At 37.0% G+C, this 25,841-nt stretch overlaps 1 protein-coding gene across 3 annotated transcripts in view; it reads left to right on the top strand.

Annotated features, from left to right (window-relative positions):
- The window catches only part of EYA4 (EYA transcriptional coactivator and phosphatase 4), a 151,533-nt gene that overhangs the window by 91,299 nt on the left and 34,393 nt on the right, over positions 1-25,841 (top strand). For 2 of the 3 annotated variants that reach the window (XR_004356066.1, XM_032683021.1), the window contains exons 4-11: positions 8,203-8,327; positions 9,470-9,538; positions 14,334-14,426; positions 20,296-20,362; positions 22,383-22,525; positions 22,664-22,807; positions 23,671-23,750; positions 24,123-24,288. Coding sequence is in view for 1 of the 3 variants with exons in the window: in XM_032683021.1 (XP_032538912.1) it covers positions 8,203-8,327; positions 9,470-9,538; positions 14,334-14,426; positions 20,296-20,362; positions 22,383-22,525; positions 22,664-22,807; positions 23,671-23,750; positions 24,123-24,288 (887 nt within the window). In the remaining 2 variants the exon portion in view is untranslated. Of the gene's footprint in view, positions 1-8,202; positions 8,328-9,469; positions 9,539-14,333; positions 14,427-20,295; positions 20,363-22,382; positions 22,526-22,663; positions 22,808-23,670; positions 23,751-24,122; positions 24,307-25,841 lie in introns of all 3 variants that reach the window. The other variant, XR_004356065.1, reaches the window with a different exon arrangement.

The following is a 25,841-nucleotide window of genomic DNA, read 5'->3' as shown; positions in this document are numbered from 1 at the left end:
GTAAATAACTTAGTATGTTCCCCTTCCCCTGAGTTGCCTTGATTTTTATTTATTTATTTTAATCCTTGTTGCCTTTGGACAAATCAACTGCATGTCCAACAGGAGAATCCAGAAATGGCTCCTAGATATTAATTCTGTGTTTTATCAAAAAATGTAGAAATCCAAACTAATTTTACCTTGTCTTTTAATTGTGTCGAGGAAATGACATTCATTCCCAATAAAAGTCAGAAAGCAGTGAAAAATTAATGTAATGTGGATTTATGGCCAGCTGAACTGTACTAAAATAGACAGTTTTCAGTGGTTTTCTGGAAACCACATTAAATGACATTATACTGAAATAAAATGTCTCAGTCAATCAGAAACCAGTGAAACCACGCAGTTACTGACTTCTAAGCAAATAATAGTTTTCAGCAATTGTACAGCATGACAATCCAAGCCATCTAAATTCGTGTGTTTAGTCATCACCAGAGCAAACCCAAACTTTTCACCTTTTTTTTCCTCAGGCAGGAAAAGAAAATATCAGTTGTTTTTTTTTTTTCTTCTGACCAAGGAACCCTTGAATTTGTAAGCAATTATTTTTCACAGTATTTAGTCATATTTTCTCACTAGACCCGCAAAGAACAAATCCGCATATCCCTTTCACTAAAACTATATCTGCTTATTACTACAGCAGTAGCATTTTACTAGATTACTAAAAGCTTTGGCCTTTGGCAGTTGCTCATGCAGTGAGAAAGGAGGGAAACATAGATTTAATAAAGACAAAAAATATCTGACTCCTAGTTGCTAGGTAGTACAGAGAAGCTCAAGGTGGCACACGGTCATAGCCAGGAGGATGATAGCCAAAGCCTAACTGGTGAAATAGGAATGGGGGGTGGGGAAGAAGTTGCAGTGCTGTTAAAAGAAATGTCTTTTTTCTCTAGCTGTGAATGGTGTAAGGAGGCAAACTACAGTGCTGGCCTTTGTCACCGAACCTGCTTACCCACGTTCTCAGCTGAGCTCTCTGCATCAAGTGTATCCGAGGCACTGACATTGTCTGTCTGTCAGACAGCTCCTGTAAAGTAATACTGTCTGCATGAGGGGTTTTTTTCCTGGTATTAGAGCTTGAATAGCCAAGAGAAGGACAATGGGCAGGAAAGCAAAACTGAGATACAGTCACAACCAGTGCCACTTTATGCCTCAAAGAATTACCTAAGGAGTCCCATCCTCTGCAAGGCAAGCAGTTTATTTGAAATCAAAACAGCTATTTGTAGGGATAGGTGCAATTGCGCAAGAATTTGTAATGGAAATCTAGAACTTGTTTTGCTTAGGAAAACTGCAAAATGCCTTTTCAAATGGGTTAGATGTAAAGTTGCAAGCTATTTTTCTCCGTGGTATGCAGAGATAACATGTTTGCAGACATGCACAAGGAGTCCTGGGGGGGGGGGGGGGGGGGGGGGGGGGGAGGGCCGGGGAGGGGAAGACACTGGGAACACAAGGAACCTGGAGAAGGCGGGGCATTTCCTTTTGCCCGTGAAGGTCCGGTGTGTGCTGCATCGTAAAAGAATGGTCCTTGCATCTGAAATAAACCTTTTTTTTTAATCCTTCCACTGCCTTGGCATTCTTGGGAAGAATACCTGCGTATGTTTACCTTACATTATTTAAAAAAAATCAGGCATGTTTTTTTTCCCTGAAATTATTGTTGCTTCATACAGCAGGGACCCTCTCCACACTCCAGTTATTGCAGTCTCTGGGTAGAAGTTATTTCCCTGTGAGCTTGAACTCATGCCCTGAGAAGCTGCGTGATGATATTTAAGCTTGTAATGAATAATCCACAAGGAATCTACTACAGTCCTTACTGTATACTTACAGTTCTGCAAAGCTGAACTTTATGATATTTTTATTTTTTATTACCTATGTGGTATTTCTTAACATGGTAGAAAAACTCTAATGTTTTAATTCTTTGTTTCACTAAGGTTCCTTCTTTTTGATACCTTCTACCTGACATTGATTGTAGACTGACAAAAGGTTGTGGTTTTTTGAATATCAATGTGGCATTATTTTGCTTCTTTCCATTACTTTTTTAGTATAAGTGTTGACACTCTACTTACAAATATGTGAGAAATAGAAATTACACAGCCATAATCCCCCTCCTATCCCCAAATGGTTGCAAAAATTTAACACTTGTTTTCTGTATTGTTAAAAAAAAAAAGGTAATAAAATAAAACTCTGAGGAGCATTTGCTGGTTCTATCAATCTAACATGACATTTTTTACTTCTTCTTAGCGCTGTATCAGGTTGCTTTCCAAGTTACAAAAGGAGACCTCAGAGAGAGTGGGAAGGAGGTCTTGCTAGTGTCCAGCAGTATTATTTGTTTTTAACTGTGGCAAGCTCCCAGAATTCACATGCTGGAGGGGCATTTCTGCAGTATTGTGCCTAGAATAGCAAAAGTTCTGCTATTTTGGCCATCTGTTAAGCTTGAGAAGATATACAGGAGGGGTTGATGAGCTGGGGAAAACAAGAGGGGCAGTTGTCTCAATGGAATAAATTTATCTCATTGGTTTTGCTGTTTCTTCCTTACCTTTTACAGTGACAAAAAAATGGCAAAGATTGCCATACACAGTAAAAGCACCTGGAAAGGAAAATACTGTCTATTAACCTGTATTTTGGAGTTGATGAAATAATTAGAAATGTTACTTAATTGAAGAGTTCTCCCAGGCTGTGTGCTGTGTTGCACTATTTGTGGAAGTCTTTTGTGGAACAATGTTGGGAAGTTTTTTGTTGTGTATTTATACACTTAGACACATCTGTGTGTATATTTATTAAAATTATTAAAAGTTTGCGTGTAGCTGTATGTTAGTGTACATATATTTATATGCATGTGTACATTCTCTAGAAACCTGTCCATCATCCAGAATCTCTCTTTTTCCTCCTTCTTTCTTACAGCCCACTGTGTTCTTTGAAGAGTGTTCAAGGGTTGGTGAAACTTATTTTTAATTGCATTACTTACAGTTCCTGTAGGTCCAAGTAAATATGAAAAATGTCTCACATAACTATGAATGTAATGTGTAAAATTTAGTTAAAAAATCCCAAACAATCAAAACACTAAGAAAAAAACACCCTTATAGTTATGATGTATCTATGTTATTGATTGTTTTAAACTTTATTGCAGATTTTATGTAGATTTTATTGAACTAATGACTTTTGTGTATGTGCATCCATTTTGATTTTTTTGTCAGCGTGAAAGGCTTGTATGAGCTAGTTCAGACTGCATGTGAAAGAGAGGTAAGCTCACTAGTCCTGTTCAGAAAGTGGCTGAAAGACCAGGCTAAAGAAATACATGTGGGAAATGGAAAAAAAATTACTCTGCTTGTCTTCAAAACAGTGTAGTTGGTCTGAGAGCTGAGCTGACAGCAGTAGGAAACAGTTTTAGCCGAGTTTGAACAGCTCTGTTACCCAACCTTCATATTGTGCAAAAAGTTAATGTTAAATAAGGGGAATTTCCCCATTTGTTTAATTTCAGAAGCTCCAAGGTAGCTGTCATCCTAATTGGACAAGGCTCCAGAAAGTGAAAAAGTTTGAGATATGTAAGAACTGGGGTTACGACAGGAAAGATATAAGAAGAGCAGGGGGGAAAACTAACAAAAAAACCCAGAACAAACAAAACCAAAGCAACCAAACAAAAGTAATAATACTAATACTACTAATAAAAAACATGTATTTTTTCCACAATGAAGTTTAGTAAGATTCTTCTAAAGAAAGTTGTGTAGTGAATTTCCTATCAAATAATTTTAAAAAGAAAAATCCTACAAAATCATTTTAAATTTTTTTTATGATTATTTCTAAACTAAATGAAATTATTCCAATTTCAATAGTCTTTAACCAGTCCTTCTTTCAATATGCCTGTAATTTGGATTTTGCAGTAAATTCTTCACAGAGAGGAATTAGTATTTTTAAAATGTTCTGGTTAGGCTGGGATTTGAAGTTTTCACAATAGAATATATATTCTTCTATAAATCTTTGATAAATTATTTCATGCTTTTAGTTTTGTTGGTAAAAAGGGTTGAGCTGTAATTAAATCAGATTATGTAGCAGAAAGTTTTCATTTTATAACATGATCTCTTTCAAGAAGAAAATTATCTAAATATAATCTACTTGTAGAATTAGTAAATAATCAATAGAGTTACAAGCAGTGGAAGGACCCAGCTCACAGTCCACGTTCATAATAGTTAAATTGGAAATGCAAATGGATAACAGAGTTATAAGAACACAGATTTTCTAAAAATAGATTTTAACTCTACTGAAGAAAAGTAGTGCACAAATGGATATGTGATTGTAATGAAGGGAAAAAGAAAAAAAGAGGAATTTTAAAAACATAACCGTAGAAGCAAGGCTTGAGCTTTTTACTGTTGAAATAATGCAAGTTAGAGCTATACAGAAATACTGAGATGGAGTTGTTAAATGGGGCAATCATATTTAGCCGTACTTAAACCTTCCTGTGCAAGGTTGGGTCATCGTGCTTGGCTGTGCACTTCGGTGGTCTGGGGTGTGGCACAAGTTCTGTTCATCCACCCTTGTAAAAGTGGAACAGAAGAGGGTGGAATTTTTCTTTTTAGATGCTGTTCCTTAATCTGCATCTGAGCATGGGCTAACCTTTGAAAAGATGTAACTTCAAGCCTGGGAACAAAAATTGCTTTAATGGGGAAGGCCCAGGGTTTCCACACAGCCATATATTTGATACAAACCTGCTTCAATGTGGTAGGGTTGTCTACAGGTTGGAGTTAAAGCCCACTGAGAACTGGGAGACTGCTTTTTGAAATGGGATGTTTTATAGACTTTTCCAGTAAGCCTCTGAAATGATCCACTAAGCATGTGCAAATACCAGTTTTCAAAGACTTTAAGCATAGCCAAAGCAGAATAAAAGACAAATTCATCTTGCCAGGTTTTCACTCAGGAGCTGGCAATCATGCAAACCTTCTTCAAACAGTCAAGAGATAATTAAAACATCTTCTTACCAAGTAGTGTGTTTCCTTCCAAAATTTATCTTTTTATACAATTTAGCATTTTACATGATTATTATAAAAAGAGGTCTGACACAATGCAGGAGGGGGAAAACTAAAGCACAAACAGTTATGTGCCTGGCAGAGAAGCAAAATATGTAAAATAATGTTGTACAGTATAGTTTTTTAAGCAGCTTTATCAATAGACTTTATTATGTCTGAATTGAAATACATTGCATTTACTGAAAAACATTCTTTAATATATAGCTGCATAAACTTAAAAGTATTAATTGGTCTTTCAGAGATCTCCCTTTTAAACTTTTTTTTAGTGCATGAAAGCACATACTGAACCTGAACCTGCTTCTGATTAAGTCAGTGAAAGCAGTACTCTGATAAACATTTAGTTTGACAAAATGAATTCAAGATGTTGGAATTATTTCATCCATTTTACTAGGCATTTTTCCTGAATCCTCCATTCACTGAAAGGTAAGATTTTAGTAAGCCTGTTACATCTTCCTGAGAATTTTTTAGGCTAAAGGTAAACTAAATGCATCCAGAAAGGTGAATTGAATGACATGTGTTACACAGAAAGTAGTGTACTTCAATAAGTAAATCACAGAGGGATATATTAAAGTAATCCCTGTACTTGCTCACACAGGATGGAGCACCCAGGATAAGTAGAATATACACATGGTTCTGTGAAACTTTTTATTGCTTTGGATATTCTTTTTGTTCTTAATAGACTACCAGTAAGTGCAAGATGTGTTTTACTCATACAGAGAAAATGTCTGTGAATGCGCTACTTCTAAAATAGTTTTAGTTAATTTAACTTGCCATGTCTGTGGGCTGGGATGCCATTTGTTATAGAAAACAAATTAGGATGATAAGAATACTTTTCTGCACAGAAGGTTTCATACTGACTTGGAACAAAAACTATTCCTTTTACAAAGTTTGATTGTTTATATTCTTTGCCAAGCAAATGAGAGTCACTGGACTTAGTCTTCTGATTAAGAAAGTCTGATTTGATTAAGAAAACCTGATTCATTTGAGTGTAAAAAGTGCTTAAGATGGATATTTCTTATATACACTAGCTGCATAAACCAGTAATTTTGCTTATCAAATACTGCTGAAGTATTTGCATCTGTGGTGATTGATATATGCCTGTCTGAAAAGAAATTATTATAATTTTTTCATGCTGACCAAGAAAAAAAAAATCAGATGTGAACTTTCTAAGCTGGAACTGCCCATTAGATATCTGTGGGCTGATCATACTTCAGCAGGAAATCATGGCATTTAAAACTGCTAAGTGAACACGTGGGGAGCATTACACTGTATATGCAATGAAACATGCATTGTTTATTTCATTTAGCATTCTTCTGCTCCCTTAAATACATACAAGATGGAAACTCACGGAATTTTTTTAACCTTTAGCTGCTATCCTTGTACTGAAACTACTAAACAAAAATTGACAGACTTGTAAACAACTTGAGTTCATTTTATTTCATCTAACGCTGATCACATTTCCAGTAGACAATAAATATAATTCACTGCTGACAGATGTGTAGAAATGTGTATACAACTAGATGAAGAAATTGGATTCAATGCAGTTCAAATCTCAGTTTATGCCTCGGCATTTCCTTGAATATGGCTGTAAAATTCTTACCTGCTGGTGCATGGCCTCCGACAAGATCAGTTTTTCCCTGCTCATGCAGACTGCTGCTGGGAAGGCTATCCTGCCAGTGGCGTGTTGGTGCATCTCGTGGTTGACATAGGCATTTACTTGAGTAAATGAGATTCTTTACTTCATGTGCCTTTGGGTAAGGCCTTTGTTCATTTTCCCAGTTGAGATGTAGTATTTCCTACATTTTCTCGAGCATATTCAGTACATGAAGGCTCTGAATCTATATATTGGGTTAAATGAATGTAATGTGAGGGAGGCTGAAGCATCCAGGAGATCAGCAGAATTAAGAGCACAAAATGGGAGATAATTTCATTCTCTGGAGGGAAGAAATGTAGATTCAGATAGCAGACTCATATTTGATGGAAAGGTAGTGGGGTTTTGTTTGGCTTTTTTTCCCCACAGAGGGGGATATGTGGGAGCACAGAATATAGGTAATTTCAAAGTGAAACTTGGAATAAATACTGAAGATGCTGGGTATTGCCTTAACAATGTGCCACTGATTGTCCTGCTCAGAATATGGATATACAAGAGCCATTGTTCTTACTGAACTATCCCAACTGTTCATCTCTTTCCTAGCCATCTCAGCCTTGTACAATGTAATTTGGCTTTTACAGCTCTGTAAGACAATCTTCCTGTTGGCCTTTGCATTATACATATGGTAAATGGTTCTCCTGTTGTAGATGGGCTGGCCATTTTGCTTATATGTAGCAAAAATATTTCTTTGGGGGAAAAAAATCTGTCTAATTTATAAATGAAGCAAGGAATAACTGAACATACACTGCAAATTGGATTGCAAGTACTGGTTTGACAAGAAATGTTACTTGTCTGCTTTGTCTGCAAAAGGCAGATCTGTTATCACTGCTTTAAAGCCATCTACAGGTCCCCGGTGTAACTGTGATGTTGGAATCCATTGCAATCTAATCCACTTGAAATTTTGCAAGCTTCCTAGAAATTACTCAGAACAAAACAAGGATAAGTGATCTAATAAGAATATACATATTTGTAAGAGTGAAGAATCTTCCAGATGTACATGAAAGTTCTGTTCATTCGCTTGTATGGCCTGTACCTGTGATTTAGTGTGGATGCAGTGACTGCTGGTGGTTGGAATACAGATAGCAGGAGGCAGAAGTTCCTATTTTGACTTTCTGTAGTGACTGACTTTTCACCAAATTTCTCTGTTTTCTTCTAAGAAATACCTATTACCTGAATTTGTCCATTCATCTCTCCATCTGTTCATCCATATATATGCACTACCTCATGCACATCTTTTACAAGCTCTTTGAGCAGTTTCATAAGCCTATGTCACTTCATAATACCTAAAGGAAAAGAGAAAAATACTGGCATTGTTGCTGTTCATATAAAATTATTAGCTACTTTCCTAGATTTGGTAAAAAGCAAAGAAGATGTCAAAGGAACCTGTATTAATTTATTAATCTGACTGCATTGCAAACTCTCCATATAAAAAAAAGTTATTAAAGAAAAAGCAGATAATAGTAATACTATAGTAATAATAGTCCATAATACTGTCATCTTCTTTTTTAACAGGTCTATGGAAATGCAGGATCTAGCCAGTCCTCATAATCTTGTTGGAAGTAGTGATGCACCAGGTAGTTCCAAACTGGATAAGACTAGTCTTAGTAGCACATCAGTTACAACAAATGGAACAGGAGGTAAGTATAAGACACTGCTGGCACATAAAAAGTTTTGGCTAGTTTTTAGTCATATGCATTTTTTAGCATAATTTCAAGAATGATATATACCCATTTATAAGTACGCAGCAAGAATTATGAAAAAATGGCAGTCATAAAAGTATAAATCTCTAATTCTAACCACTTCTTCAGTTTGCATCAATTGAAGTAAGAGGCAGCACTGAAACAAGTTGCAAAGGTGCAACAATGAAAGATTTGGAATGGTTGACTTGAACACGGTGTTAAAGGCTTGCTTATACCTATTGGTAACTTGAAGTAAATTACATTTTCTGTGTCATATTTCATTCATGAATAATAATTTACTCTTACACCCTGAACTACGTAGGTAGTTAGGTTAAATTAAAATCACTGTCAAAAGAAGTACATCAAAATTAGGCTTAGGTAATTTTTTTTTTTCATGATGAATTCCATTTCTTGGGAGGTAATGGAAGTTTCTCATAAAGACATTGTTACATTTTCCTCAGAAGTAGCTGGTTATTACTGCTGTAAGTGTTACTGTAGGGACAGCACTATCATGCAGCTACAACACAGATGTTCCAATGCTTTCAGATAATCGGTTATACCATAGCTGAATTGGAGCAGTGGGAGGCAGAGTACCACATTCTGAGGTGCAGTCCATGAAAGTGACGCCATGGGTATGAGTCAAGCTAGAGTTTCAGCCTTCTTTTTTAGAGTTTATACATTGCCGTCTATTTTAACAATTTACTCTAAGAAAATTTTTTTTTAGTTTGTTCTTTCTGACCACAATGTAGAGCATTTTGTTCACTTATCCCTATTTTAAAAAAAGTCTGTCAGTGTGAGTAAAAAGTGTATGTGCTTGTGAGGGTAACAGAGCTCTGCAAAGAAGGGCTGAACCACATTTTTAAATGTGGAATACTTATTCCAGCAAAAAAGAGAAGAGAAAACTTCAAACATACCATTAGAGAACTCTAATAACTAGATGCCTCTATATTATACATGCATAAATAAACCAGTTAAAATAATACCCATAAAAACAATACAGTGCAGTTAAAAGACTTAAGGCACTTAGTTGCCTTGAGGACTTCTCAGGTACACTGAACAGACATTGGGAGAATGAACTGTTATACCATTCCTGTTCTCAGGAGACAACATGACTGTGTTAAATACTGCAGACTGGTTGCTGAGTTGTAGTACTCCCTCCTCTGCCACAAGTATGAGAGACCCTGGTACAGTGCATGTGTGTGGTGGGGTGTGGTGATGTGTCTCTATGACTGCTGTGTGACATCTCTCTTGGTTTGCTCTGTTCTTTTGTTATGCAGTTTGAACATTCTCGTGGGGTTTTCTTCCCAGTCCTTTTTTTCCTACCCCTTCTAAAAGGCTTTTCCCACAGCCAGGAAACTGGTAGGAAGTTACAATAAATAGTTATCTTACAATGCTTTGAAAGTAATTTGATGAGCAAGGAGAACTTAACCCACTTATAGTTAGCTTAACTGTCTACATGCTCTGAGAGGCTGGGATTGTCTCGTGGTGTTCAACATTACTGGGAATAGCCAGTAGTCAACATTAGTGGAAATCAGACCAGTGGAATTTTCACAGAATGCCCCTTTACTTTTCTTTTGTTTTTAAGTACAGCACTGCATGATTACCTGAGCATTATTGGTTGATATTATTGTTACAATTCTACTACAATTCTAATTATTAATCAAAGCTTATGTCTAGTGTGCTACTACATGTAACTTGCAACTTTACAAACATTTGGCCAAATTTTCCAAGCTGTTGTTGTCATTTACGAGTTTACTGAGATGTATTAGTAATTGTCAGGAGTTGTAATGATTAATAATAATTCTGTATGTGACACTGTTGCAGTACATACAGGATTAATCATATCTGTAAATGTGCATCACTGCGTTTCTCTACAAGTCATTACAAAGGTGCTTAAGTTTTGGACTAAAGTTAGGAAGATCTCAAAACCTTTCCTTTTAAAAAAACCCCTCTGAATTAGCTTGCCTTTTGTAAAACACATCCACAGAAAATTTACCAGAAAAAAAATTGACTTTAGTACAAAAGATCATTTGCACTAGAATAACTCATTCCATGTGAATGTTCCTGCTCAATTACAAGAAGTTAAGTTTAAGGAAGGACTGAGCTAATAACTTAGTCTGTCACCTCAGTTAACTGTTCAGTACGTTAGATGAATGTGGAAAATAATAATTTAAGTACTAATATTTTAATCAGACTCATACTGCTGTCACAGCTATTGCACTTGTCCTGCTTCATGCATAGTAGTAGCACCTCTTGCCCCTAAAACTCTGCATTCATTTTCAGTTCTTAACATAGAGGGACTCTTTGGGGAAAAAAAAGAGATCATCAGATTAGTAGTCATTTTAGTCTGCTAAGTTCTTTCTTCAAGTAAAGACTGTATATTATAGAAGCTGTCGCCGACTGGGAGCTGTATTCTGAGTTAGTCTTAGAATAATGAAGTTTGGACGAGATTCCTGGAGGTCAGTTGGGCCAAACACTGCTCGGAGCAAGGCCAACTTTGCTGTTAGATCGTGTTGCTTAAGGCAGTGTCTAGTTGAGTGTTGAGTGTCTCCCAGGAGTAGGTGCCACAGCCTCTTTAGGCACCTGTCCCATGGCTTGATTATGCTCGTGGCAGAGAATTTTCCTCTTACATCTAATTGGATTTTTCCCTTAGTACAGCTTGTGTCTGTTTCTACCTGTTGTTTCCCAGGGCACCTTTTGAGATGAGTGTGCCTTTGTAATCTTTGAACCTTCCTAATAGCTGCAGGCAGCAATTAGCTCTCACCTCAGCCCCCTCTTCGTAGGACAGAAAAAAACCAGCTTCTTCTATCTCCTTGTACATCATATGCCCCTGCACCTGCTGATGGTGTTAGCTCTACCCTATTAGCGCATCATGGTTTTAACCCAGCTGGCAGCTAAGCCCCACAGAGCCACTTGCTCTATCCCAGCCAGAAACAGGACACATGCAGTCTTCACTGTTAGCAGCACTGAAGTGTATTTCCAGTTAGAGATTGCTTTTCGTTTTATTTTTACAATTTCAATATGCAAAAAAAAACCCAAAAAACAACAGAAAAACTAAAAGTAAAACTAATCAACACTTCAAAAATAGAATATTAAATGTATAGTCTTTAAAGTATTCATCCAAAATGCTAGTTAAAACTTGTAGTGTCTGCATTATGTCTAGGACAGTTACCATAGTAGTATCAGAACCTTACTGTCATAAAATCTGAATGCAACAAAGTAGAACTGTTTAAAATCAAGCGCATATAAAAATACTTTCTACATGTATTTTTCAACAAAACACAGTGCCAATATGTTTTTCCTCAAGTTAAGTGCAGGAGAGAGTTTTTTTGTTTTGATTCTTTACTGCTTGACAGGGACAGAAAATAGATGGTGCCTCTTGGTGCTGATGGAAGTGCACTGCAGCTGGCATTAACCAGAACTAGACACAATTCTAAAGGAAACATTTAAATTCAATACTGAAGTTTTTGTTAAATATAACAGTTAAACACATAGTGTCTTTCTAGATGCAGTACTCAACATAGGTTTGTAGCTTGGTATGGGCAACAGTGCCCATCTTGAATAGAAAGAGATAAAGGTACTAAAAAGTACTTTTTTTCATGTGGGTAGGTATCTACACTTTGCAGAAGTACGTGGAGGCATCCATACGTAGTAATCAGAAAATAAATTTAATTAATTTTCATGCTTCAGGCAACCATACATGTTCCATATAACTGAGAGGTTCAATGGAGGAAATAATTTTGTGACAAATGACACAAACTTTTTCTTGATTTGTGTTTATTGATCTGACAAAAATAAAATCACATCTTTCTCATATAAATACAGAAATGGGAATGATTGATTACTCTTATGAATGACTTCGTTCATTTTGGGTAATTTTGTCACAGCTTTTTTTTTTTTTTTAATGAGAAGATAATAGCTAGCAGAATGAGAAGGAGTGCACAACAGCTTGAAAAAATGTGGCTATAATTCTTCCCTAGTGATGCCATATTGAGTTAATATCCTCCTGCTTGCAGGGAGACTATATGAGTGTGGTAGTTTTACTAAAGAAAAACAGTAATGAAAAGAAGTTTACTTTCAAAAGACAAACATTCAAATATTTTTTTAAAGATATAACTTAAGCAAGAAGATGCTACTTAGTTTGATTGGCACTAGGGCACCGGCAATGCGGCAGGGCACTCTCCGTGTGTCAGGGACAAATATATCCCAATTCATCTGCTTGATCTAAACAGGTGTAGGTCAGTTGTACAGTTGTAGACGTCAGTAGCATCCCACATGACTTACTGAAGTAAGGTCCATTAAGCAGTGTGACTGGAAATGGGATGTGATTTTGTAGGAGAGGTAGCTCATGCGGGGCTCATCACAGCAGCTGTATTGGTAGCTGTGCAGTTCCCGATGAACAGCTTGCTGTGCTCACAGACACGAGCAAGAATAGCAAAATGGATCTGTGGGTTCTGGACCTTCTCCCCATGAGAAAACAAAATCCTTTATTTAGCTCATCCACTACCTTTTCCTCTACAGACTGTAAGAGGGCTGGTGAACTTGAGGGCAGCTCAGGCTGTTCTTGGACTGAATCAACCTCTGGAATCACCCCTATGTCTCAACTAAACATGAAGGGAGATTAGCAGGCACCTTTTATATGCCTAAGTTAGGTGACTTGAATCTGAGCCATAGTTTTTAAATATATTGCCAGCTCAGAACATGAAATTCTCGCCTTTCCCGTACCGCTGCCAGTGAAGTCAAACATGGATGCAGTGATGTTGACAGATGAGAGCTTTGGTCAGCTTAGCTGATGCCCCTCAGAGGCATCAGGTAACCAGCTGGCAGAAAACACCTTTCCTTGGCATGTGTTAGACCTGCTGAGGGGGCTCTGCCAGCCCAGCTGTCACAGCAAAGGCTTCTTCACAAATCCCAGGCTGTGTACTCGGAATTTCAATACCTAGCATACAACTGTGGCAGTAACCTGTGCAGGTCCTCATTGTGACTTCTCTCTGTGCCCCTGGGCACCTACCAGTCCTGTGATATCTGTAAGCATGTTGCTGATATATATGTGATGAATGTTCATGCCCTACCCTAATTGACCTTCACAAAGAAATTATGATAATATGTCAAGGGTTTCCATATTTGTCAGTCAGGCAGCTGTTAAAAGCTGCAGTGTATTCTGTACTGCTGTTTCTTACCACATCAATTAGATGTGGTGGTTCCCAAACTCCATTACAAAAGTCCATGCCAAATGTTCTGTCCAGGTAACATATTAACTATAAAATCTGTATTGCCTCTGTGGTGCTTTCAGTTATAACTTGGATGTTAAGACTGCATGATGATCTGTAAGAAGTAATTTGAGTTTAGACTGGACCCAAATGTTTGGTAACCTCTAACTTAGAAGCTGACTTGTGGCTGCCTTTTGTGTCCTACTCTAGTTCTTTGGCTTTTTTTTCTTTCAAACTTCTCTCTTCCTTTATGGAAAATTGCTTGCTGGTAACCTAGCTCAAAAAGGCCCCCACAGACTCTGTAAAAGGGGAAGGGGAAAGGCAACATGCTGGCACTGTGAAAGTAATTTGCTTCTATATGAGCATGAAACCGTATTATAATTGTTTTACTTGTCAGGCAAAACTATTTTTGTTATGTGCTACATCCCTTGACAGCTAATGTTTCCTTCCTCTCTGCTACTCTTAGGGAATTGTTATTAGGGAATTGTATTTAATTATGTAGGTTGAAATCTCCCCAGAAGATATTCCAGTTGCTAAAACCAATAGCTAGACAAATAGACAGATAAAAAGCTATGTAGATGCATGTCCATTCCAGACAGAGCTGGTATAGATTGTCTCAATTTGGTGATAGAGCAAAGGCTAAAGCTGTTGCATGCATGCTTGTTCTAGCTGGACTACCACTAGTGCGACTGGCATGAGGACTCCAGTACAAATTTAGAAGTAAAATCTCATGTCTACTTATTCTTCTATGTAGTGTCTCTTCTTGCAGTCAAAACAGAACCCATGAACAACAGTGAAACAGCAACAACAACTGGAGATGGATCGCTTGACACTTTTACTGGGTCAGGTAAAGCCATAATAAGATCATGTTTTGTTAGATGCACATTATTGTAGCATTTAATAATATTCACTACTGAACATTTCACTGCATGGAAGCAATTTTTAAAAAGCTACAGTAAAGTAACATTTTAATGCCTAATAATAATAAAAATAATAATAACTTTTTCATTTTTGTAAGTGCAGCTCTGCAATTTACATGAGGTGGGATCTTAATGAAGCTTTCATGATTCCTAAGACGATTGTTGTATGCAAAAATCTTATAGCAATACTGTTATTATAGTACTGTAGAGTTTTTTCTCAGGGTTAGTCGTGTATGATCTTGGGAGGAAAAATGGATTGTATTTGTAACAGCCATGCTAATTTGTAAAATTTAAAATCTTAAGGGTTATGTCTCATTGCTAATTGTTTTACTCCTATGAGCAGTGTGTTAGTACAAACGCTGACCAGATTACCATAAATTACTTTCTTTCCATTACAGTGAGCTACTTTCTTTCCATGAAAATAAAGTTTATATTTTGCTTTAAATAATCATAAGGTTCAATTACTTCTTAAAAAAATCAAACAAACATCACTTTTTAAGTATATCCCTATGAATTACTAAAATGTGATGAACTGTGGAAAAGTACAGATAATCTGCCTTCTAATCATTAAGTTGAATCCTGCTAACAATAGTATTAACAAGGAGAGGAGGGAGAGTAAATTTTACATCTGAAAATACCAGTTCAGTAATGCTCGACTGAAATGTTCATGAAGCCAGGAATCGCCACTCACACTGATGCTGCTATTACTTTGGTAGACTTAGGTAGTCAAACCATATATAAAATATTTTGGAAATCACAGTGTTTCTGTGTAATTAAATTTGTTTTAAAATGAGTGTATGTTTCTGGAATTGTCTTGTAGGCATCAGTTATACTCCAAAGTTGATTATTCCAAAAAATATTTATAACAAATATAATACCTGAAGAAAAGGTCATTAGTGAGATTTAAAGCAAGCGTATACTGCTTCTGATTAGAAAAAATGAAAACATTGTCTCCATTATAATTGTACTGAAAGGAACCACATCAACCACAACGAAGTCTAAGAAGTTCCATAAAATATTAAATAATCTTGACTAAAATTTTGCTTTTCTTTTTCACTCTGTTGTTACTCAGTGCTAGGATTTTATTAGTAATAATTACAGATTATAGAATGTCCAACCACATATATGATTTTGTCATTGTCAGTGAAATTTTATCAGCTTCTGCCATGTATGAAAGGCAGCTGAGTTGTATTCCATGTGTAAAACATGGCTAAGGCAACGTTGGGGTACTAAAAATTGCAGCCTCCAGTTCGAGTTTAGATAGTTAAGTAACAGCCTGATTTTCCCAGGTGTCACTCACCCATCAGCTTCTACTGACTTCAAAGAAGTGCTGAGATCTCTACACTTTGGATGTTTGAAAAGTTGGTGCCTCCAAAAAAAAAAAAAAAAAAGACAGGAATTTGAGCCTCGCACAGTCCTTTTTTGCCTGTTAGCCACCTGCATACTCAAAAGAAATATGAACCTGATTCTCAATTTAGTCCACAAGCTCAAGCATTAAATGAGTACAGTCATTCACAGTGGGAAATCGATAGTCTGCCTGTCTGGGTGACGTGCAGTCTTCATCATCAGAGCGAGGCGCAGATCTGCCTTGACAATGCACCGAGCCTTTCATAAAGATTGAATGCTTTACTTTCACACTTGCCTTTTACTGGTACTTGCAAGTTGGACAATTTCATTGACTCTAGGTTTGTGGGAGAAGTGCTAAAGAACAATAAAAACTCAACAAAAACAGTATTTCTCTTGATTTTTTTAACCTAACTGGTTATTTGAGAAGTTTAATGGGTTGCCAAAGACAGTAAATACTGACTAGTAGGCAGATGTCAGTTCAGATGAGCCAGCTGCAACTGAAAAAAATGCATAACAAAGCCCAACACTGAACAGTTTGTTTTTTCCTTACAATCAGATACATACGTGTGTTATTCCCAACTATGACAAAGTGATAATGCTGGTACTTTCCTGCAGTTCTCAGAGGACCCGTGTGTTCATTTCGTGAGGATGCACAGACACATAGGCTGCTGTTACCTACTCTGTCTTGTACAAGTATTGGTCAGAAGCACTCAAGTGTTCTTCGTTGAGTAGGGAAGGATTTAGGTGTATTCTTAAATATTTTATGACATCAGACATGGATAAAAAGAGAACTCCTGGAGCTGAGACTCTGCCATGCAGAAATCCTCTCTTTCAAATGCTCTACCCATTAAAATTGATTTTCATGCTCCAAGGGCAGTCAAAACATGTGACTTGTCCTGGAACTGAGCAGAAGGCTGAACAAGCCCTGTGGGGTGTAAAGTAGTCAGCTCTGTCCCTAATGACCAGCTGTAACACAGAAAGTGTTGGTCAGAGTGTGTGAGGTATAGGGTGGGAGAGACAGATTAGACTCCACAGAAAACTGTGATTCTGTTGATTGAAAAGTCAGAAAGATAAAGTGTGTAGTAGGTCTCTTGAAGTTAGAGTGACAGTTGCCCTAGTGGCCGTGGCCAGGCCATTGGGAATGGGCATGCTCCTGCTCAGGGCTACAGTTCAGGTGTTGCAGCTCACAATCAGGGCTGCAGTTCCCCTGTCCTGCAGAGCTGCCCCTGGGAGAATCCATGCCAACCCTCTTAGTATGGGTTAGCCAGGTGAGGAGTTGCACTGTGCATCTCCCTTCCTCCTCCTTTTTCTTCAAAGAAGAACAGTTGGTAATTAATATCAGTGTACTTGGTTTGAAGCTTTGTGGTTCTTCAGCAGACTCCCACCGGGGTAGCATTCACAGGATATGGGGAGGTGCACAGCCTTGAACTGAGATTTTAATACACTGTGAATTTGTTGCAGCTGCTGTACTGTGAGTGCATGCATTCTTGTGTATACATTGCTTACAATAGTGGATTTAATTTAAGGACTGTTATTTTAATGGAGTGGAGAGAAAGATACTTGTTGATCTCATTATCCTTTTTACTTAGGATTTATTACACAAAAAAGAGGATATAGAAAACAGTTCCTGAAGGCTATAAAGGTGAAGTTAGGAAATGTCTGTTTAACTGCTGTTTAACCTACATTTGGTTGACTTGTGCATAGAGATTGTGATGTTACTTAAGTGAGGTCCTTTTAACCTAACTTTTTTACATGGAATTTTCCAGATTTGTAATGAAAAAATACAAAACTCCAACCTATGTTAATATACTGAACCCAAGACATATTATTTAAACAGTTAATGGTCATTTAAATCCCCCACAGTCACCTTGGCCAGTTGATATGAGAGAGTAACTGGTAAGGGCTGGCTGTCAACCTTCTTGTCCCCTCTGTGAAACAGTGCTACTGGGGAGTGCAATATGCCCTCAGTGCCATAGGGGAACTGGAGAGATCAAGGGTCTTATACCTGCCCTGAAGAACATTCCTCTGATGAATTCAAATAGTAAAAGCTTAGGAATATCTGACTTTTTCAGAGAAGAAACAATTTTGGTGGGTTTTTGTTGGTTTAATATAAGTAACACAAACCAGCATTTAGCCCCATTCATTTATATGGCTATTTACAGTGGCACAGTTATAAAACCCACAGCAACCAGCCTTCACCATCTCCTCCATTTCCACCAGTCCTCAGAAGTAGGGTTAGGAGGTAGTCAAAGTTGTTTCAGTTTGATAACCCTTTGAGTTACCAGTTTGATCTATGAGATACAGATGAAGTCCACAGACTCCACTCAGTCATAATGTTCTCTTATGGTAGGCCTTACACCCTGTGTTTCTCAAACACCTTATAGTGTAAAATGTAGTACTCAAATTGCTGGGACAAACTACAGAGAAAGAGTGAAAAAACCCAGATTTTTTTAGTCTTGCCTCTTTTTCTTCCTTACAACTGGCAGTATCATTGGGAAAATTGGAAAAAAGAAAGAAAAGGAAATTTAAAACCAGACATATTCCAAAAGTATTTTATTTTGCAGAAAAAAAAATAACAGGTGGGACAGGTTTTTTTTAAAAAAAACATTAGGTTTTTTTATGTTTAAAAAAACATAGCTCAAGTGATCTAAATTAATAGTAATTAATTTCTTTTGTAGTTTATATAGGGTGTGGTGGCATGGTAAATGTGCTTTAACCAAACTGATTATTCAAGTGAACTCTTACACAGCAAATGATCAGACAAAAAGTGGAGCAGTATGGGCAAAAGTGATCCAACAAGCCAATAATGGATCACAAAAGTTCCTTGCCCTGAGAATCACCAAGGTCACTCTATTAGCTATTGCTTGACTTTAGAAAGGTCACAGAGATACAAAAGGGAAGAGTAATTGCTCTTTGAGCCTTAAATAACTAAGAGCATCCTTTAGAGTTCTATGGACTGATTATGTTGATAGATACAGCTATAGGCTTGTCTAGCTCTGGGAATAGCTGCCTGCACATGTAGCAGATCATTCTGTGAGTTGAGCTTAAACTATGGAAAGGCATTCTTGAAAAAAAAAAAAGAATAACCACACAAAATGAAATTTAGCAGATTTCCATCATGGGCAAACCCTCAATACCTTTTCAAACAGCAACTCTTTCATGAAATCTGATGGCACGTGCTTTAAAAGTTATTATCCAGTTCTTCTTCACTTTCAAGCCATACTCAACTGCACATTTTAAAAAGAAGTTAATTGGTTTTCTTCCACTGTATTTTCCTTTTAAGTCCTATACATTCTAAATGCATTTAAACTAGCTTTAAAAATATCAAGCTCTGCATATGTTCACAGCAGTAGATCTGAAAGACGTTAATTAGGCCTGGATGTAGAAATATATCATGTTTCATAAAATAGTTAGGAACCTAAACCTATTTGTCACTTATATAATTCTGAATGTTCATTTCTACTACCATTACGAATAACTCAGGAAGAGGGTACACTTTGAAGTACAACTATGATTGATTAGACTAAAGAAATTCCAGTGCTTCGTTGTGTACTACTTTAATCTTTTGAAAAGTGAATGAACAGCAGATGGCCTAATAAAGACACTCTGTATGTTTGCCCAGTATGGATTTGCTCTGAAGGGATTGGTTCAACACTTTAGAGTACGTATATTTGGAATACATCTGTCTTAGTCAAGACAGATGGCTAAGGGAAAGAGAAACTTCCAAACACTTGGAATTAATCCAGTGTGAGCATCGCTTCTGAATGAAATTTTAATTGGTTATGACTATTGTTCTGTTAGCTTTCTTGGAAGAATGCAGCTGTGAATAGTATAGACATACACAATTTGGATGGCTACTGAACAAGACTGTTTATCCATACTTCACAGTAAAAATATTGTTGTTAGTGAATGTATTCCAATCTGCCTGTTAATAAAGAATGATATTTGCTGTGATCAACCCAGTGTCTTCCTAAGCTGACTAAAATTAGCAACAACCATATAAAACATGCTTTTCCATCCAGTATTAAAATTGAACTTGTTAATGTGAGCCTTTAAAGGTATGTGTATGTTATCTCATTATCATATGTTAAATCACAAGCTTCTTTTTAACTATCCCTTTTAATGCAGCTTGCAAATTTAAAGGATCTACGGTGTGTGGATCACAGATGATGTATGAAATACATGCCTCTGCAGTATACTCAGAAACGTGTCAGTCAAGCTGAAAAAGCACAACACCCCCATGCTAACTAGAGGGTTCTGCACAGCAGTGATGATTTACAGTTTTTTTATTTTTATTAAGATGTTGCAGTTCAAGGGACATCTGCTTCCTTGAAAAGCTGTGTATTTCAATAAGCTTCTCTGTTAATGCTGCTGCATTAGTGTTCACACTGTTTGGATGTATCGGTCTCACGGTGTTTCTAACTGCTACTCTTGTTTTCTGTTTTGCAGTAATAACAAGTAGTGGCTACAGTCCAAGATCGGCGCACCAGTACTCTCCGCAAATATATCCCTCCAAGTTAGTGTCTGCACCTCTTCTAGTCTTTTATAGGGAATTGACCTTGGCTGTAGGCAGTTCTGTGGTTTGTTGCAAACAAGTGTTCATCAGCAGAAGAAACAGAGAAAAAGGAAAATTCTTAAGCCACAGTACTGGCTCCCTCTCCAACTTTTTTTTCCTCATGTGTCTGCAGAGTAAGATCCTACTTTGCACAGTATTGCTGCACAAGAAATAGCCTTGAATATCTGCCCACAATAGAAGGAAAAAACAAGACTATTATGTTATTGGACATCAGCATATTAACAGTACTAGCAATATATACAGAAATATTTTGAAGAAGTCAATTTATATGTAGAAATCACAATTGCATGTGCAAGTTGCATTCTGGGGGTAGCCCTGTCCCTGACCCTCCCAGGACCATCGTTGCCAAACACTTCCAAACATTCCACCATCATGAACCACCCTTTCCTCATCCCTCTCCATTAGCATAACATTTAAAAATCAGATAAATTAAATAAATTGGATTAACTTTTAATCTCATTATTTTTAAGCCATCAGGTGATAGGAATAGAAAATTTCTTTTTTTGTTGTTTTTTTTTGTTGTTGTTGTTGTTGTTTGTTTGTTTGTTCTTGGGTTTTTGTTTTGTTGTTTGTTTGTTTGGGGGGTTCGTTTTTTTGTTGTTGTTGTTGAGGAAAACAGGGTTTTGGACAATCACATGAATCCAGGAGTGCAAATATTAGGAAAAAACACAGAAGATGTTCACAGAAGATGAAACTACTGCAGCTGGCAGTCTGTTAGTTTGCTTGTCCTATGATCAGTGCTGTGCACAAGGGTACTTGATTCCAGTATGCCATCTCTTTGTTTCCATGTATTTGATACAGGACACAGCTACCTGTGTGATACAGAGAAAACATTGACATTGTAGTTGATCAGGCTTTTTCAAGTTTGGGTTTTTTTTTTCCAAATTTGTATTGGTATGATGGTAGCCAATATTTATTAATACGGAAAGTAGGTGCCTGAACAAAGAGCCCTCATTCCACTTAAAACAGGTTTTGGCAAACTATATTAGATATTCTTGGCCATATACATTACAAAATTTAATAGAATTTTTAAATCTACTGTTACAATTTTTTGGCGTATAAATTAATGAGCAATCCTTTTCTGATGGTAAAAGCTGCCAACTGTACTGAACTAATTAGAAATAAAAAAAAATTTAAAAATTAGAATCTGAAATTTAGTCATGGCTTTTAATGGCCAGGTTTCAGTTAGCGTAATTCTACAGAGTGTGTTTATTCAACTCTTGGTCCGTAAAGTCTTATTTGACTTACAAAACAATCCAAGAAAAATGTTTCTCTGTATATTTTTGCAACTCTAGAGGGCAAAAATTTTAAACTTGGTTTTATTCAATCTCTCTATAAAACCCTAGTATTCATAAATAAAGACCATTTATGTTTCCATTCTGTTTCCCTAGCCTATATTTTCCAAACATTTAAAGCCCATCTGGTTACCAAAGTATTGCTGTCAATGTTTTTTGTGCCCCTCTTAATATGTATGATCCATCTCCCACTGAAGCTAGAGGCTAGATGTCTGTTGAAGCAGAACCTACAAAGATGACATAATGTACTAGCTTCAGCATTCACCTCTGTATTTTCTTTATTCTTCTAGTCCAAATTTCCCTCCACTGGATTAAAAAAGTGTGGGGGCTTTTCTAATTTAAACGTTCTGATCTTGGCTGAAAGGGGTCAAATCCATATAAAGCTGCGCAGCAGTGTCAGGGTCCACTTTGAAGTGGACACAGTAGCTTAAGAATTAAATTGTAGTGATGGGATGGCACAAAATATTCACTATGCCTTGGGGAATGTGAGACAGAGTGTTTTTCAGCTTATTTCAGTGGGGGATGGAACAAATCCCAGAAGAGGAGCAGTTGGCAGAATAATGAACTGCCTTTGGACGTCTTTAAACCTTTTGCTTTACTTTATTGCTTGAATCAACATACAAAGTATTTGTTGCCACAGTAATGCTATTTTTCCTGATATTTAGGCCCTATCCACACATTCTTTCTACACCAGCAGCTCAAACAATGTCTGCCTATGCCGGACAAACCCAGTATTCAGGAATGCAGCAACCAGCGGTCTATACAGCCTACTCACAGACAGGACAGCCCTACAGCTTACCCACTTACGGTATCTGGCCTCTTATTACTTCACTTTATGTAGAATAAAAAGCATTGCCAACTTGAGTGTTTTTTGCTTTCTGTTTTATTTTTCCCGACTGTAAGAAAATATTTTAAAGAATCAGTTGAAAATTAATTTCTTATACAGATTTGGGTGTAATGTTGCCAGGCATCAAGACAGAAAGTGGGCTCTCGCAGACCCAATCACCACTGCAGAGCGGGTGCCTCAGTTACAGCCCGGGGTTTTCGACCCCACAGCCAGGCCAAACACCTTACTCTTATCAGATGCCAGGTGAGTAGCCAACTCCAAAATTTAAAGCTAAGTATTTCTTTCCATTACTAATATGCATATGTGTGTTCATTTTGATAAGTTAGTTTGGATCTGGCCATGCAATACAGTCCCTGTTTGCACCTTTTTTGTTGGTTTTTTTTTTGTGGGGTAAAAAATGACATGGCAGGACTGGAAGCATTTGTTATATTTATTAACATAAACAAGTCACTTTGCCTTATTTCCATGTTTCTGAGTATGACATAATTTGATACTTGGGTTAACATAATTTTTTAGGATTTCTCCTTAATTCATATTTATTCTTTCATTTACTATTCATTTAGTTATTTACTTATTACCCTCTGATCACTGATAACATGTTTTCTTTGGATAATTTTTAGGCTTCTTGTACAACGGTTAATCTTTTGAATATTACAAATTACAATATAAATATCTGATTTATGTTGAAAACAAGGACATGTCTCATTACAGATTGATTAAAAACACATCAATCATTAAATAGTCTTTGAAAAGATTTTGTTTTGTGAATGTAACACCAAAGTGTTAGAAATTAAAACAAAAGAGAAAGAAGTATTTTAGGAGAGATGAGACACTGCAATAAATTGAAAAATGCTGTCTAGATCAGTGAGATGGCTTACTGCTAATATCTTCCTTTCATGGTGTGAATAGAAATGTATGCCTGTATGTATGGAATTAGCATTTCATTTCTGTTAAAGTTTCATTACAATATTTTATTTTTTTACCAGTAAATAAAAGTTGGTTTTTTTCTTCTGATTCTTTTACATTTTAACATGGAGTATTCTATTTAGATTTTTATTTTGATTCACAAGCAAATTCTCACAGCTAATTGAATTTTTTAATCTTAGGTTCTAGTTTTACACCGTCGTCCACTATTTACTCAAACAATTCTGTTTCGAATTCCACAAACTTCAGTAGTTCACAACAGGTATGAATTTTTATTTGCCAATTATGAGAGGACCTATATCACTCCAGTTATAGCATGTTACTTTAAGTTAGGTCTGTTATGTCGAATGACATTCACTGTGGTTCAGTGCTGTTTTCTGTGGAAAGTAATCAAAATCTCACTGGAAGCCTGGTTGCATCTTGTGGCATTTAAATATTTCATCAATCTCACTGTAGTTTTTTAGCAAATATCCTTAAATTAAAAAACATTAAATATTCTTAAATTAAAAAAAGTGCTAACCAAGCCTTCAGAATGCTTGAAAAAGTCATGTGATTGTACATTTAGAAATGCTTAATGGAAAAAATCATTCATTACTGTACTTAATTAAGTGCTCTGCTGCATTTGCTGTTTTAGGATTATCCATCATACACAGCTTTTGGCCAAAATCAATATGCACAGTATTACTCAGCATCAACATATGGTACATATATGACCTCAAACAACACGGCTGATGGCACTTCATCATCATCATCAACCTACCAGTTACAAGACTCTCTCCCTGGCTTGACTAGTCAACCAGGTACAGATCTACATTCAGGTGAAAACAATTTTTCTATTTTATTCTCTACTTGTATAAAGATGGGATTTTCACATCCACCTTGCATTGATTGAATGCCTTGGTTGAATATTGACATTTTAAGTCATGCCTTTCAGAAAACTTCACAATGTAAACCAGACAAAATAAGTTTTTTACTGTATAGTTAGGAAACCTGTCATGTTTGCTAGTTAAATGAAGTGTTTTCAGGCTGAGATGGTTGTCACTATTACTGACAGCGGGACATTCCTGTTTCCACCTACACATTCTGAAGTATGACTGTAAAGAATTTAACACAAGATACCATTGTTCTTTTAACTGTGCCCCAACCATGCTAGCAAGAGCGTGGCTGGGCTTTATTCAAATGTGTACAAGCCATCTATGCGTGTTAATTCACTAATTTAGGTAACAAAGAATAGAGAAATAGGTTAATAGCACAAGTCTCTTTAAAAAAAAATTATATTGAACTAGTCTAACTTACAAAAAGAGCATTCTCAGGAGACACAAGGAGGCTCCCTTTGCCTGCCCAGCCCTGCCCTCTTGTGTACAGCCACCACATCACAGCCGCAGCACAGTAGCCTGTTGTATTCCTAGGACACCCCTGGTGGGTAATGGCAGTTCATTTTTCCTCAGCACTCAGAGCAGTGTCTTCCAGGGCTTCTTCGCTTCACTGGCTTCACTCAGGCAACGTGGGTAGTGTCTCCCTTACCCACAGACTGGGAGCATTTCTAAAAAGACTTTTTTTTTTTTCTTTTTTCATGACTGGGCTTCGCACATGAAGATTTGGGAAGGGCTCTACCCACGTTTGTTACAGGCACGCTGGTGGCTAAAAAGGCCAATACGAGATAGACATATCTGATTGCAAAAGGCACAGCAGAAAGACTCCTTAGATGGTGTATTCTGCAAGACACGATTCTTTCTGTGTTGTCTTTTCTCCTCAAGGGTGATCCTGCATGCTTTCTCAAAAGCATCAGCAGCGTTATAGATGGTGTGTCTCCAGGCCTCCCGATTGGAGGCCAGAGAAGACCAGTTGTGTTGATCAATATGGTCAAGGCTGAGATGTTGTTTCAGGGAGTCCTTGTATCTTCTCTTTGGGGCTCCTCTCTTGCGGTAGCTGGTGGCAAGTTCACCATAGAGCAACTTAGGGAGGCGATGGTCCTTCATCCTTGAGATGTACCCTGCCCAACGCAGCTGTGTTCTCAGCAACATGGCCTCAATATTTGTGATTGCTGCTTGTTCTATAACAGACGTGTTAGTCACATAATCTGACCAGTGGATGTTTAGGATTGTACGGAGACAGCGTTGATGGAAGTGTTCTAAGAGTCACAGGTGGTGACAGTAGATGACCCATGATTCAGATCCATATAAGAGAGTAGACAGCACTATGGCTCTGTAAACACTGATCTTTGTACTTTTCTTCAAGTGTTTATTTCGCCAAACTCTTTTATGGAGTTTTCTGAAAGCACTATATGCCTTTGCTAACCTGTTGTCTATCTCTCCGTCAGTCTTACCATCTGAGGAGATGAGGCTACCTAGGT

Source organism: Chiroxiphia lanceolata, chromosome 3 (genome assembly GCF_009829145.1).
Source record: "Chiroxiphia lanceolata isolate bChiLan1 chromosome 3, bChiLan1.pri, whole genome shotgun sequence".
In the NCBI taxonomy this organism is placed as follows: Eukaryota; Metazoa; Chordata; class Aves; order Passeriformes; family Pipridae; genus Chiroxiphia; species Chiroxiphia lanceolata.
The sequence above is the reverse complement of the archived record's forward strand: the minus strand, read 5'-3'. Positions and strand labels throughout refer to the sequence as shown.